General features: G+C 40.9%; 1 protein-coding gene across 1 annotated transcript in view; it reads right to left on the bottom strand.

Moving 5' to 3' along the window:
* CSPG4 (chondroitin sulfate proteoglycan 4) overlaps positions 1–16,563 on the bottom strand; it is a 74,441-nt gene that overhangs the window by 39,487 nt on the left and 18,391 nt on the right. The window contains exon 2 of the mRNA XM_069981303.1: positions 1,866–2,017. Within this exon, the coding sequence (XP_069837404.1) occupies positions 1,866–2,017 (152 nt within the window). The remainder of the gene's footprint in view (positions 1–1,865; positions 2,018–16,563) is intronic.

Below are 16,563 nucleotides of genomic sequence, written 5' to 3'. Positions count from 1 at the left end.
ATTTTGTCGGGAGTTCTCCTTTAACCTATGCCATTGTAAAGGTATGGTAAGGGTTTGGCGCCTCTCCCTCTGCAATCTAAGAGAAGTCGTTGATAATAAAAGAGCACTCCACAGCTCAAATATATCTTCAAAATATTCAATCTTTATTTCATCATTTTCAAAAAGGTCATTGTACACACCGATGCTCGGCGTCCTTGGCAGACTCGGCTCTATCATACATTTTCTTTTGGTCCAAGCTGTGGGATAATATATATCAAAACATTCCCACAACATTGATTGAAGGTATATTCTGGCTGGGGCGATATTACAGCAGTGAGATGGAGTTGCAACACAGCCATGATTAAGGACCCTCTGCTCTAAAACGGATTGTTATGTACAATGACCTTTTCAAAGCTGGAAGATTGAATATTTTAAAGATATATTGGAGCTGAGGAGCACTCTTCTATTATCAGCGACATAATATTGACCTGGAGATCCAAGGCGTTTTCTCCATGTCCTTATATGATGGTCTAGCAGCATTTATTCTGAGAGGTATTACCATGCAGGTGGCACATTTACCAGTAGAACCTGAACTAACAGGAGTAAGTGCCCTGCTGTCATCTCTTTTGCAGCCTACACAGCACTCTGTTGTACTCGGGTTCCCCTCAGCATTGTTGCTGACCCTATTGTTCCCATGTCAATGGTGCTCCTCTGGATCCTTCACTTACAGGGGAAAATTGTACAATGAAAAACTATAAAGTATACAGTTATATACAAAAAATACACTACAATAAATTACAAATAAAGTAAATGCTGACAGTGTCAGACTGCACAGGGACAAATCCTATTGAGAATAGGAATGGTAACGCTCAATTTTCAATTACATTCATATATTTCTAGGGAAAATAACAGAGGGTTTACACAATGCAGAATCCTAGGAAAAGACACTCCAGAATTGTTATTTCATGGGGAATACAAGTATTTAGCAGAACAGAGAGGTCAGGAGAGGCCACAGGCTTTAGTTAAAATAGCATCAGGATATGACAAAAGTAATGGAAAAGCTGCAAGGTTTCGGCCAAATGCTGCAGAAATGCTGTAGTTATTTTACAGTGGAAAATTGCAGCTTTTCTGGAGCAATTCTGCAGCTGCAAATTTGCACCAGCTTGTGTGGATTTTGGGGTACAGGTTGGCTGCTCCATATTTGCGGACTAATTCTAATATTTGAAAATGTCTGTGTACTTGAAGTCTGCAGTTGTGGATCCACAACAAAATCTATAATGCCTGCAGAAAATTCATTAGCTGTAAGCCTTTCACATGATGCTGCAGTCCGTTTTTTGAACCATGACCTGATTCTCATGTACGGTGCCGTTCTATCGCCAGTTGGAGGAAACCCCCGCCCCTCTATGACGCGGCTCCATTAGAATCAATGTAGCCACATCATAGAGGGGTGGGGGTTTACTCCAACTGGGGATAGAACAGTGTCGTACGCCGGAACCTGGCAGTGGTTCAAAAAAGGACTCCATTGCTTCACTCCCAGACAGTGCCCCAGAATAGAAAGGTGTCGTACATGGGAACCCCGCTGCTTTTCAAAAAAAGGACTGCGGCACTGGCTTCTCCGCGCCGGCACCATTGTGAAAAATTTTAAGTTAATGTACTGATGGTACATTCGCTTTAAACCTTCACTGCAGATGTAGAAGTAAATCCAGCAGGAAGAAGTATAAGTCTTTCCAGTTTTTTTCCCCATTCCTTTAAAATCCACTTCTGGCTTTAGCTCAGAAACTGCAGTGGCGGTAAAAAAAAAACTGCAATGTGTGAGCAATAGAATTTAATGAACAGTAACCTTATGTGTGTGAAAGCTAAACATTGTACACAATACACAGACTCACCCTGATTGTCCCATTGGCTAATTCTACTAGTAGATACTGGGATTCTCCAGATGCAAGGAACAGGAGACCGGAATGCTCAGCTGACACAAATGTCATATGAAGGCTAACGTCCACATTTCTCTGGAGGTCACGTTCTTCTGTATTCTCCTGTCCTGTAGGAGCAATGGATAAACATGGTTAATATACAGTTGGTTTACAAGTGAAGTTCATTTGTTTTGGGGGTCTTTGTTCTGTTTGAGTTTGTTCCTGGCTCAGTACTACCTGTCCCAGAATGTATTGCTTTCAGTTGTTCATCGCAGTCTTCAAACACCCCCTCCTAGACTACTACTGTCAGTTCCCAGCCCAAAGCTTTTGCATAAAAAGCATGCTCGAGTCCATCCGAACCCGAACTTTCGGCATTTGATTAGCAGTGGCTGCTGAAGTTGGAGAAAGCCCTAAGGCTATGTGGAAAACATGGATAGAGTCATTTGCTGTATCCATGTTTTCCAGACAACCTTAGAGCTTTATCCAAGTTCAGCAGCCCCCGCTAATCAAATGCCAAACGAACCCGAACCCGGTTTGCTCATATCTAATAAAATCCCATTTCACTGCAGGCTACTGCATCAATGCATCTGCCACATCAGTCATCACAAGGCAGCAAGTAAATATGACATAGTGCTGGCAATGTAGGCTGGGGGGGGGGGGGGGATGGTCAGAGATGGTGATATCACTGAGGGGGCTGGGCAAGAGCTCAGAGACAAGCTCCAACCAAACCCCTTGATATCAGAGGATGGTGCCTTGTCTCGGGAGAGAGGAAGGAGCCAAGAAGCGACTGACAGTACTCAGTTTGCAGTTCTTCTATTTTCAAAAGAACACTGAAGCCAATACTATTGATGAAATACTATATTAGAAAGTTATGTATCTTGGGGTCATAGTTTAATTTAAATACTGTAATATTTTATTGAACTGGAATATCCCTTTAAATCTTTATTTACAAGCAAACAATTAAAGAGAACATGTCAAATGGTTTAACACACTGTAACTCATCAAGTAACATTGTTTCTGCTGTACATGAAGAGGAACACAGCCTCAAGTACTTCAATCCTTTCCCAATATAGCACATAGGCTGTCAACCAAATGCAGGAGGAGGTGAGGAGTAAAAATGGAAGGAGATGCCATTGAGGTGATTGATCCCACCCTTTGGGCACTTGAGGTTGTCAGTCCAGCCCAGTACGCACTTGCTTATTTAATTTTATGAACAGTACTCATTTCTCAGCTCACAAACAGTAGTTCCCAAATCTAATGATATGCAAAGAATACTGGTAAACGAAGATATATATATTCTTAGCACACATAGATTCTAGATGTAGTGGGTGATGGTCTAATGTCTTTTCACCCGCATACACTGATTGAGTCAATTTATTAAATATTTCTACATGTTGCTGTTTCTTGAATGAGCGCTGTCCTACTATCTTTTTGCACATATCTAATAGTATGTCTTTGAAGTTACTTTTAATCCGCCACCTGGTGTGTGATTAAATATGTTATGAAAAACCATCAGACTCCCTTTAAATGATAAATGATGAACCGAAAATGTGAATACTATACCTACATACACCAAAGTGCAGTAACAGTATGCTGCCAGTATCACAGAATAGGCCACTGAATTATTTACTGAATGCTGGCAGCAGTTAAATATATTGTGTCTATAGTGTACTTATTTTATATTTTTACTTTTATTATTCCCACATTCTAGATATCTGCTTGCTGTAATTCATTAGACACCTCTGCATTGTTGACGTCCTACTTCTATTCGATAGAAATCTGGTGATCGCACACATGTGCATTTAATTTTAACATAATCTAGTTTGTGGTTTGGATTATAATTTTGAATTTAACGTTGTTTGATATGGGTGCCACATACTAAAGAGTTCCGTAGACAACCTAAGGTCTATTATTTCTATTATGTATCCTTTGCTGGACTTTTTTGTCCCTTATGCACTGCTGTAGATTTTCTCCTCCTGAATAACAAACTGGGCATTTTTGTGTGATCCCCAGCATTACCATAGTGTGCACTGGTAGGGTTTTCTGCGGCCGCTATTCAATGAATAGCAGCCGCAGAAGACTGACATGTCAGTTTTTTACGGCACCGTTAGGGATCCCGGAGGGAGTGTATACGATGTGTATACACTCCGGCCAGGATTCCCTCAGAAGGCAGTACTACGTAAGTTCAGTGGAAATCGTGGCCGTTGTAACAACGGCAGTGATTCCCATGGAACTTACCTTGTGTGAACATAGCCTTAAGGCCCTATTCCATGGAACGATTATCGGCCGTATTCGGCCAATATCGGCCATTACGGCCGATAATCGTCCCGTGGAATAGAAGGCAACGATCAGCCGACACGTTCATGTCAGCTGATCGTTGCAGTTGTTTATTTTTCAACATGTTGAAAAACAAACGACTGATATAGCAACGATCTGCTGCTGTCGCACCGTGGAATAGGAGTGGCGGTAGCAGACGTTGCTGTATGCTATGGGCTGCCCGGACAATCTAGCGAATCACCTGGGCAGCCCCCTGCAGCTCCCCCTGCCCTCCCCGGACTCACTCGTTCGCTGCCGCCGCGTGGTATAGCGGCAGCAGTAAGTGGGGAACGAGGAGCAAACGAGCGCTGAGAGCGCTTGTTTGCTTCTTAAGTCGGCCCGTGGAATAGGGCCTTTACTCTTTACTGCATTTGTATGCATATTACATGATCATGGATTGACAACCAATTGCATTAAATTACTGTAAGCGCAGCTCTTGAGAATTGATACAGAAAGTATATTTTTTTTCTTATACAGTGAATGACCTTTTATATAAAGTCAACTAGCTATAAAATATCAAGTTGGGTAACACATGCATACTATTTAAAGTTACAGTAGCTTTACAAGTTCAAAGTGAAATAAACTAAGTGTGGAAACTGTATCTGCCAAAACACAATATCATTGCGTAAGAGATATGGAAAGTTAAAAGCATAAACTTTACTCCCTATCATTGACAGGCATAATATATCTCTTCCTAGAATACATATTCAGCTCCTAGTTTATTATCTTTCCATTGATTTATCATATTATACAATTTATAGCTAAGCTTTGCATTCATATTATGGAAACTACAATGTTCTACCAGGATGTCTGCATTCTTATAAAGTAACATGGTGTTCTGCAGACAGTGTGCTACTATATACTCGCAATGCTCTCATTAGTCTATCTCTAAGAAGACCATGGGTAAATTGAGACAAGACAAATTATACAACACAATTTTAATAATGGACATCCTCACTTTTAGGCTATGTTCCCCCTATAAGGATCATAGTGGGGAAAGGTGTCCGTCTCATAATATAGAGGGTGCAAATAATGTTCATAATCATTACTTTTAGCCGTCAATATTATGAGACGGCTACCTTTCCCTGCTATGATCCTGCATTGGAAACAAAGCTTTACTGTGTAATTGTCTATAGTTTTCCATCTAGTATGAAGAACATAGTCCATGAATCCAACATTTGTATTTCTGGAAATGTTGTACTCACAATTTCCAATTATGTTGCATCCTCTTTACTGCATAGGCCATATGTGTCTGGTGTTGGAATACCTTTTTAATAAATATAATTTGTGAATATTACAGTCATTGTCTACTATTTTAGGCTGCACTTGAGTGCTGATCCGTTAGATCCGTGCTTGTTTGTAGAACCTTCAAGAGGCTGAATCGGTTATGTGGCTGAGCATGACGAACGATAGCTGGATTGTTTGTGTGGCCATTTAAGTGCATTGTTATTGGCCGCACATACCCTATTTAAACAGGACATTGCGCGGCTGATAATTTTTATATATTGGGCATCTTAATTCCAACAACTGATCATTCCTTGACTGCGAATATTGCAAGACAGTCAGCCTTAATCACTACATACTGGATTGTCAGTGAAACCCAGTGACACTGGCAACAGAAAACTGTAACCTAATGCTTATGCCAGCCGTAGGCACTGCCAAAACGGGTAAATTAAATTTCCTATATTTGAAATACAGAACAGCCTCTTCAGCCTTCCTCCAAAAAAAGAATTAAGACGTTTTATCTAGCAATTGCATTGTGTGGATGGTAAATTACTTCTGAGTCTGTGACTTCCTGCTTACCTCCAATCCTTTCCGCATGAAATGTCACTTAAATAATCACATATAATTATAGTTACTCAAAAGAACAGGTCATTGCCTCCTACAAGAGCACCACTCATCTTCCTGTGACATAGGAGAACTTCAGTTGGTCTGTTTAGCTATAGGTTGTTCTATTCGCAAACAGCTGAAATTTGGAAACATAAGGATAGCATAGGAAAAACACTGAATATAGTGTTTTTTTGAACCCATTTTTAGGGTTTACTGAGCTATGGAACCCTTAACTTTTACTAAAGCACAGAGCAACTGCAAAGACTATCTCTCACTCTGGAGGATCTAGCACATCTGTGCAATTCACCAACAGCCTACTGACTGATCCCTAGTTATGTCCTAAAGCTTTTTAATGGCTTAGAATTTAACTACACAATAACTATCTCCTATATGTGCTGCTAGAGAGTCAGCTTTCATCTATCTTTTCATCTATGCAGTGAGAGGCTGCACACACAACTTAATTTTAGTAAAACATTGCCGATTGCAACAACGGCCGTACTTTTTACGAAAATATATGTTGCCTTGTCTTCTCTCGCGGAATCTCTCGCGGCGCCGTAGAAAACTGACATGTCAGTTTTCTGCGGCAGCTATTCAGTGAATAGCGCGCAGAAAACCCTGTCAGTGCACACTATGGAGAAAGCGGCTCCGGCCGCTCGCTCCATAGTGTGCAGTAGGGAGTTCAGATGCAGGCGCGCACGGATGTGCCCGCATTAGAACTCTGTGGCTGCAAAGATCATCAGGCCGCTACTGCAGTACCAGTCGGGATGAACTTTTCAGAGACCAGCCGTTTTGTGACCCGGCCGGGTCACGGTACAGCCGGTTTCTTATGTAGTCTGCACATGGCCAGACTATGCATAGCTCAGCACTAGGGATGACCGAACCGTTACGAACCAGATTCGTTACGAACTTTGCAATTGTGTGTCTAGACATCAGAGAGAGAGAGCACATAGATAGATAGGCAAACAAGTAGATAACTACAGGGAGGTAGAGAGAGGGAGAGATAGGCAGAGGTAGTAGGTAAAAAACTTGTGATATCTAGGGAGAGATAGGGAGATAAAAAAAAGACAGAGAAAAGTGAGAAGAGTCAGAACCAGCTACCGTTCTGTGACTGAGAGGAGACGCTAGTTGTTGCTGCTGTGGTGGGTGCCGTCAACCCCGTATAGCTGCAACCAAAAAAGTTCATTAAAAAAAACCCTAAAAAAGTTAAAAAAAAAGGTTGTTTGTTTGTTCGTTTGTGATAACCTGTACATTGCTGCTTTGCTGAGTGCTGTCAACTCCGTATAGCTGCAACCCAAAAAGTTGTTAAAAAAAACCCTTAAAAAGTTTAAAAAAAAGGTTGTTTGTTCGTTTGTGATAACCTGTACATTGCTGCTTTGCTGGGTGCTGTCAACCCCGTATAGCTGCAACCCAAAAAGTTGTTAAAAAAACCCTAAAAAAGTAAAAAAAAAAGGTTGTTTGTTTGTTCGTTTGTGATAACCTGTACATTGCTGCTTTGCTGGGTGCTGTCAACCCCGTATAGCTGCCTGCAACCAGAAAAGTTCTTTAAAAAGTTCATACAAAAAAAAGTTTAAAAAAAGTACCTTGACTTGTCTCTTCTCAACAATACTGGCCTGAGAGGCGAGCAATCAACTGCTGCCTCCTCCTGCTGCTCAACTTTTCTCTTCTCAACAATACTGGCCTAAGAGGCGAGCAATCTACTGCTGCCTCCTCCTGTTTCTTGACTTGTCTCTTCTCAACAATACTGGCTTGAGAGGCGAGCAATCTACTGCTGCCTCCTCCTGTTTCTCGACTTGTCTCTTCTCAACAATACTGGCCTAAGAGGCGAGCAATCTACTGCTGCCTCCTCCTGTTTCTTGACTTGTCTCTTCTCAACAAAACTGGCCTGAGAGGCGAGCAATCTACTGCTGCCTCCTCCTGTTTCTCGACTTGTCTCTTCTCAACAATACTGGCCTGAGAGGCGAGCGATCAACTGCTGCCTCCTCCTGCTGCTCAACTTGTCTCTTCTCAACAATACTGGCCTGGGTGCAATTAAGTGCTGCCGCATCCTCCTTGTAAACTTTTTTTTTTCATTATTTTTTTGTCACTATTTTGGCACTTTTATTCACTATATTTTATTATTATTATTCCTATTAGTATAATTTTTTTTTCTCATTATCTTTGCACTTCCCCCCCCCCCACTTTTTTCATTGTAATATCAACTGCAACTAAACAAAACTATACCCTATCACACTCCCACTATTATTCAGCCGTTAGAGCAAGGTTCGTTTTCGGTTCGGACCAATCCGATCTTCACGAAAGTTCGCCTGATCGAACCGAACCGAACTTTTCAAAAGTTCGCTCATCCCTACTCAGCACCTACATGTATTTGTGAATACGAAAGCATTATTGAATTCATGAATAACCTTATAATTTATAGATATTTCTGAGCATTTGATGTAATTTGGTTTAAAAAATCTAAATATGTTACCAACAATGAATGTCATTTTAAAAGATATATTTTAGAGTTCTTTTCGTAATTCCAGTCCAAAGCCCACCGCCATCATGCTCTGCAAAGCCATTCTGTACTTTCTGAGAAGTAACTATTAACTCCGTTTTTTAAGACGTTGATCAGAAGTCTAACGGTTGAGGAGATTAGATCCGAGCATTCATTGAAAGGGGCGTAATGTGCAAGTAGAAAAGAGTGTATGCTCTTAATATGCATGTGCTATTGAGAAACTGTTTGTGACTCATTTGCTGCAAAACAGAAGGCCTTTCAGTGCTGTAGGAAAATATTATTTCAGCCTTCCCGCTTTTATGCTGGGGGGATCACACACCAACTGAAAAATTCATGATACAAACAAGAAAAAGTGAATAAAACAGACTTTGTTGCGCACAGAGAAATTCAATAACCTATAAGGCAAATGCATAAACACATAGTGCAGGCGTGTGATTAGTAAATGGGTGGTGTGTACTGTTCCCTTGTGATTCGCTGAAGATGCTGTACAATGAGGTACTGTGACTGACCAGTAAAGAGATTTGTTTCACAGAGTCCTATATAGCATGAGTGTAGCTGCTGTTGAAAACTAAAGGGTGCTGTGCAGGGCTGGGCTGCTCACTGTTACTATATTTGGAGGTATAATAGCCAGTGTCTTGATGCCAATGCTGATGATTCAGTGTTTGGGAGACTGAGAGACAGCAGGAAACCCACATCAAGATGAGAGACCTGCAGACATTTATCCAGTTAAGAACTCCACGCTAGGGACCTGCAATATGTAGCGTTGTTAACACACTCATTGCCAGTGATCTTGCATGTAAATCCCAGGGTCTTTTAAAAAAGAACATAACCAGTATTATTTGTACTAGATTTTTCTTAGAGATCTAGCATTTCGTACCCAGTCAAAAATCAAATGACAATGGGGATTAAAGTGTCATGAGGACTCATCAGAGGCACCTGAAAGATCTGCTGGAAGTCTAGAAACTTGAAAGAAAGATTAAAAGGAGAATATAGGTTACCCCATGTCCGGCAGTCCACCAGATTCCGCTATTTTTATCACACTGCTGCTAAAAAGATATCATTTTGGCAGTAGGATATAGTTCTTTTGACTAGAAGAAGTTATTTGATTCAACAATTTTCTTTTAAGGCCTACAATTAACTTGGCATCGTTCACTACTGTTTGCTAAGAATCTGTTAACTGCTTGGCAATGATATTATTCCAGGCCAAAAACTGAGACCATACTTGTATTAACTCCTGTTAGAAGTAACTCAGTAACCCATAAGTTGCTGGCTCACACTAAATACAGTTTTGTAAACCTCCCCCTCTCAAATCATAGCTTGGTGATGCATATCCATAATAATGATATTCTGCAGGTCCCCCCAGAGGAATGAAAGACATTTAGCCAAAAGATGGAAAATAGTGCTCTGTATAAATAGTGAAGCCGTGAGATCACCATGAACGTCTAGCATGAGGAAGCTTCACAGTGAGTTCTGTGTGTGCAAGCACTGGAAAGTGTGTAAAAGTTTAGATTGCAGAAGTCTATTTCATGTGATGTTGCAGTGCAAACTCTCATTTACTTTACAATTTTCTTGTGCATACACTGTTTGAGTCCACTTTTGAAAAATATACAAAATAATTCATGTTACAACTGTTTCCCTACTGTCAGGAGGAATGTACTATATTCTGGAATGCCAATTTAGGCCACCTTTCAATGTGATATTTGTGTTCCTAATTTTCTGAACAATTTGGAAAAAAAACTCTTTAGGTTTAAAAAATTACTGTGTTTTGCAAAAATCCATCTGTGTGCGCTATACAAATAAAAGCATTATTATTATTTGACTTAAGAATATGAAAAACGTCAAACTTAAGCAAAACTATTGATTTTGACCTCAAAATTTCATTCATCTGCGGGGCAAAGCTTTAATTGGCCATGGCAGTGGAGCAGAGTGGTCATGAGCTGCTTGGGATTGAGCATAGGAAAAAGAAAGTTGGATTTTGTAATGATAACAAGAGTCACCCAGAAGGCTTGTGTAGTAAATACTTCAGGTGCTATGGTAACCAAGATATAGTAGGGTACATTTGTCAATGTACTTGTGCCAGTTTTCAATGCCACTTTTTCCTACACATATGAATTTGTCAGATAGGACTAGGGAGTTGTAATTTATTTGACTTCTTTGCCCATGTTTCCCCTGCCTTTCTGATTTCAAATAGGCTGAAAGCAAGGCCAGGTCCAGTCTGCCGTTGTTTTAATCCCTTAAGGCAGCACTTCTAAAACTTTCTCTACTAGAGCCTCACCAGACTGACCAAGGCAATGCCTGTGCCTCATCAGACTGACCAAGGCAATGCCTGAGTCTCACCAGACTGACCAAGGCAATGCCTGAGTCTCACCAGACTGACCAAGGCAATGCCTGGGCCTCACCAGACTGACCAAGGCAATGCCTGGGCCTCACCAGACTGACCAAGGCAATGCCTGGGCCTCACCAGACTGACCAAGGCAATGCCTGGGCCTCACCAGACTGACCAAGGCAATGCCTGGGCCTCACCAGACTGACCAAGGCAATGCCTGGGCCTCACCAGACTGACCAAGGCAATGCCTGGGCCTCACCAGACTGACCAAGGCAATGCCTGGGCCTCACCAGACTGACCAAGGCAATGCCTGGGCCTCACCAGACTGATCAAGGCAATGCCTGGGCCTCACCAGACTGATCAAGGCAATGCCTGGGCCTCACCAGACTGATCAAGGCAATGCCTGGGCCTCACCAGACTGATCAAGAGGGTGCCTGGGCCTCACCATCTGTAGTAAAAGTCCATTTAAAAGGTGAAAATAATGCTACGGCTACCTTTCACCCGTCTCCCAAGCTTTATATAGTAGTAAAGCAAGTACGAAATAAATTAATAATGTTTGTAAAATGGAGATTTCTGCAAACAGCAAAAGGACTGTACAGATCATAGTTACTTTGTGAAAACTGGCTCCCCAGCTGGGCCTCACCAACAACTAGGGGGCGCCTCACTGGTGAGGCCCGCCTCACAGTTTGAGAAGCACTGCCTTAAGAGACTGGCCGTTCTGTGACCTGGCTGGATCACGGAACGGCCAGTCTCTGAAAAGATCATCCCGTGCGCGGCCCCATCAGAACTCTCCACTGCACACTATGGAGCAAGCAGACGGAGCCGCTCTCTCTAGTGTCCACTGACAGGGTTTTCTGCGGCAGCTATTAACTGAATAGCGGCCGCAAAAAACTGACATGTCAGTTTTCTACGGCGCCGCAAGAGAAGACAAATTCCATAAAAGACAAGGCAATGTATATTTTTGTAAAAAGTACGGCTGCTGTTGCCGATTGCAACAACGGCCGTACTTTTACGAAAACATACGTTGTGTGAACATAGCCTAAGGCTGGAAACACACATGACAGCTTTTTGGAAAGTTGCTACTGCAGTTTTTTGTGACAAAACTAGGAGTGGATTCAAATGGGGTGGAAAATATAAAGGAAGGACTTGTAATTCTCTTTTCTGTTGGATCCACCTCTGGTTTTGGCACAAAAACTGCAGTGGCAGTTTTCCCAAAAAACTGCCGTATGTGTTTCTTGCGAAGTAGCCCGGCACTAGTCCCCTTTGTAGAATATCACAGGAACTCGGATGTTGCATGACAGAAGGGACCCTGCTCTAACTATCAATAGCAGGGAACCTTACGATCCTTGTAATTTAACTCCTTAAATGCTGTGATCAAATTGTGATTGTGGCAAGCTTGGTGAATAGCCCAGAGCATATGGTAAAATTAATTCACCCTTGTATAAAAGTAAAACATTTTTCTACATTCAGGAAGCACAGACAGATATATGAAAGGTACTATGGGGATGATTAATCAAAGGGTGTAAATTTTAGGCTGGTGCAAAGTGCCCACAGAAACCAATCACAGCTCAGCTCTCATCTCTGGTAAAATGAATGAGAAGCTGTGATTGGTTGCTGTGGGCAGTTTGCACCAGTGTAAAATTTATACCCTTTGATAAATCTGGGCCTAAGTGTTTCCTTGTCCTAACAGCTATCTAACAGTGTCAGCAGTTTGGAACCTGATTTACAGGGGGTCAATAATACCTGCTGCTGGAGCAGTTATTCTGTATAGTAGGGGGTTGTTACTCTGGGCCTAATTTACTGCAGTCTTATATTTCATATACACACACTTTAGCAAAGTAAAGTTTGAAGAAAAATATTACAAATTAGCATAATGGAGTTGTTGTATTTTAAAGAAAACAGAAACTAGCAGTGGAGTCATAAGCTCTTCAGTAAGAAAACAAGGAAGAAAGGATATGCAAATGAAGAAAACAATAATTTTGCTTAATTTGTATTTTTTATTGAAATTTGAAGAGGAACAAGAACCTGAGGAGGTGTTAAAGGTTGGAAAAAGCCCAGTCAACAAGTAATGAACAGAGGTGACGTCTAAATACTTGCATTAGTTTTTTTTACCAGCATGAATCTTTACCAATCTTATTCACATGACAATAATGCTGTATTCTCTCAAGCAAAAAAAAAAAAGCTCCATACTAGTGGTAAGCATGCTTCATCCTTCTTTACCTCTTTCCACCTCCTTACAGCTAAGGTCTTTTCTTATTGGAGGCATTCACTTTCCTGCCTCTTCCAACAGAATCAGACCACCAGAAAGCCATTAAGTTTTGGCTGCAGAGTTTGTTAGCGAGACCTATATGGCTTTCTGCTGGAAATTGTAGTTTCTGAGAGGACAAATGATGGTTGTGTAAATGATCCTGGTGGCAGCAATCTGTGGGTCACAACCATCAAAGTCAATCAATAAATTCTTCTACAGCACCAGAGGATTGTCTGTTCATCTATACTAAAACTCCCATCATACTTTGGGGGCTACTGATGGTTTGCAGCTGCTGCAGTTTTGGGGGTGCACTAGTGCAAAACTGCAGCAGCTGCAAACCATCAGTGCGATGGATGCCTTGTGGGAGTCACAATACATACTGTAGTTCTTTCCCAAAGGTCTTGGAAAAAAATCCACTTAACTGTTCTTGGTAATTTAGACTGCTGCCAATTCTATAATTGCCAGAAGCTGGAACCAAACTTCCTCTCCCTTATTGGATTGCCTGATAGCCAGAATAGAAGAATTGAGATCTTTAGAGTGCCTGGCGGCCTCCATGGATAACATAATGGACCTATTTGAATCAATATGGTCCCCATGAAATTCGAACAATACTGATGGGTAAAGTTCCTGTATTTTCCCTTCCATATTCCTATTCCTATGTCACCCCTGTCTATGTCTTTTGTGGTTATTCTTATTTGATTATCAGATTAAGGGTACCTTCACATGTACCGTAATCCCAGCGATTCCCAGTACTGTCAGTTTGTATGGGTTTACATACTCCCAGCAGATTTTTCATTCCGCAGCGAGTATGTAAACCCTGTCCCCCTTAATCCACCGCTAACTAGTGAATATTTTACCTGTCTGTGCTCTGGCCTACTTCTTTGGCTTCTGGTGGTGTGGATGGTGGATGGATGGAGGCTTAGAGTGACCTCTTGTGGCCAGAGGCAGAATGCTGGCTGCACCCATCAGAGTGAATTGCAGGTTGAGAAACCCATGTTATCACAGCAATATTAGAAATCAGGGCAGGGGACATAAAGAGGGATGCACAGTTCTCTCTATGATCAGAGAATATGCACCCCAAACTAGGGTGCAGATTCTATGGGGTTGTGCATACAAGGGATTCTCTAATTGCTTACCCAGAGCAGAGTGATGGTTTAAGGTTTTCAAAAACTGTGTTAGGTGAGTTTTTCATTTTCTGTGCAGCCCCAGCATAATATAAAAAAAGTTGTTTGCCTGAAGTACTGTTAAGGTAATGCATAGACAAGAAAGACCCTCCAAGTAAGAGACATTCTTTAACCACTGTCTGCTATAGATAATTGATCATAAGGGTCCTAAACAAGGATCTTTCTCTATTAAACTTCCTAATAATGTTATTGAAAAAGTGTTACCCCATAAGATCTATTAGTGCCAAATTTCAAATCTAACCATGAATTGTGATCTACTATTGGGTCACTCTTTGAATAAAGATATCTGTCTATAAATGTGGTGGTATTGCAGTTCAGCTACTCCTATGTCACTAAAACACAACCAGAGGACAAGTGTGACGCTGTTTTTGAAGGAAAACAGTCATATTTTTCTGGTCCTGTCTAATCCCATTCAATGTCAGAGTTTCTAGTTTCCTATTAATTTATTGATGATGTAAGATTCAAAGATGTAAATAACTGAGAGATCTTTGCAGTTTACTTTAATTGGGTATTTTATCAAATGTTTTCAATTGAGAACAATACCATAATCACCACTTCATCATACTGGTATTTCAGTTTGCATCCCATTGCTTACAAGGCCATTAAAATTCAAGGCTCTTTGACTGTAGCTATTTTTTTTTGTTCCAGAACTCTGCACAATAACTAAATACTATAATGGCCTGCTATGTTCCTGCATATTAAAAAATGAAGGGAAAAAAGTCATTATCAAACCAACCTGTTTCAGTAATGTTCAATAAGGTATTTGAATGCTAAATCTGCAATCTCTTTATTCTTTTCCACTGGCATTATGCAAAGGTTAACAAAGCACAAAAAATGACAGAGGAGACAGTAAAAGTATGCATTTGTAACGTAGGTACTTTTTGATATATCACTGAATCGGAAAATGACAACTCAAGGAGACAGGCCTTCTTTGTGATTTGTTGGGCTGTATTGAATTCAGCTTAAATAACATGGGAAATTGTACTGTATTAAAACGAACATTGTTATGTTAGGGAGAAAAATTTCTAGGGACAAGTTATTAAAAAATGACAATACTTTTGCATCTTTTGTTGGAACAGGAAAACAGTCAATAGTTTGTGCCTTTATGCTGAATTGTTCATTCCCATTTACACAGAAATATGAAAAAAGAATAATTGTGTAGCATCTTGTCCTTGTCTCTCTAAGCATCAGTAGACACTACATAACAATAAAGTTTGCTTTGTGTCAGAATTGGCAAAATGACTTCCTTAAATTTATGGACTAAGTAAAAAGAATAAGGAAAATCACAGTCCCAGTGTTGTAGATTGTATTCTAGGAGATACTCAAGACAGAAAATAAAATTATTATCCAAAATTGTATTTACAGTGCTGTGCAAAAGTGTTCAACCTCCAAGCGATTTCTCCAGCTTACAAATAACAGATTGTTTTAGTCAGTATTTTCTTATTTTCTATTGAAAATGTTATTTGTAATCCAGATAGGAGGTTAAATATATTTTGCGCAGGGTACTGCATTCCATTCTACCTAAGATATATAAAATAATTGCCCTTGCATAAGCCACCTATATAGTGTAAAAACATAAAAATAGTGTTAAATTGACCCCTAGACAACCCATGACGTACAGTTACCTAATGGTTGTCTGTCACCAGACAACCCTTGATGTAACTGTACATCATGGGTCTAGAAGGTGCTATGAAGCGCGCTCCAGAGCGTAGTCCGCTTCATTGCAGTTGTGGACCGACTGCAATGAGCAGCCGGGCCCTCACCGTTAATGACAGGCTGCAGCGATCAAGCTGCAGCCTGCCATTAACCCCTAAAACCCTGCGATGCAGCGTTTAAGTGTAAGTTACAGAAGCAGCTCCTGCCACTTACTGATCGGTACACTGCGGGGGTCTCGGTCGTTTTATTGGACCGCCGGAGGTCTCTTACCTTCCTACTTGCAGTCCGATTGACGATCTGCTCATTGAGTCTACCCCAAAGCCCCCCCCCCAATAAAAGTTAAAATCACCCCATCACATAATATAAATAAAACATATAAAAATAAATAAATAAACATAATATATACTGTAGCGTGCGTAATTGTCTGATCAATAAAGTATAACAATCATCATCGTGAAAGGCGTAAACGAAAAGAGGGAAAAAAGTGCCAGGATTGCAGATTTCACAATTGGGCCATTCTATTAAAGGAGTACTCCGGCCCGGGGTATTTTTCACCCATGGATGGGAATGGGGCGGTTATGAATGGCGGAGGTCACTTAACTCCCCGGTTCCAGCGCCGG

The sequence above is a fragment of the Dendropsophus ebraccatus genome, chromosome 1 (genome assembly GCF_027789765.1).
Source record: "Dendropsophus ebraccatus isolate aDenEbr1 chromosome 1, aDenEbr1.pat, whole genome shotgun sequence".
Classification (NCBI taxonomy): domain Eukaryota; kingdom Metazoa; phylum Chordata; class Amphibia; order Anura; family Hylidae; genus Dendropsophus; species Dendropsophus ebraccatus.
The sequence above is the reverse complement of the archived record's forward strand: the minus strand, read 5'-3'. Positions and strand labels throughout refer to the sequence as shown.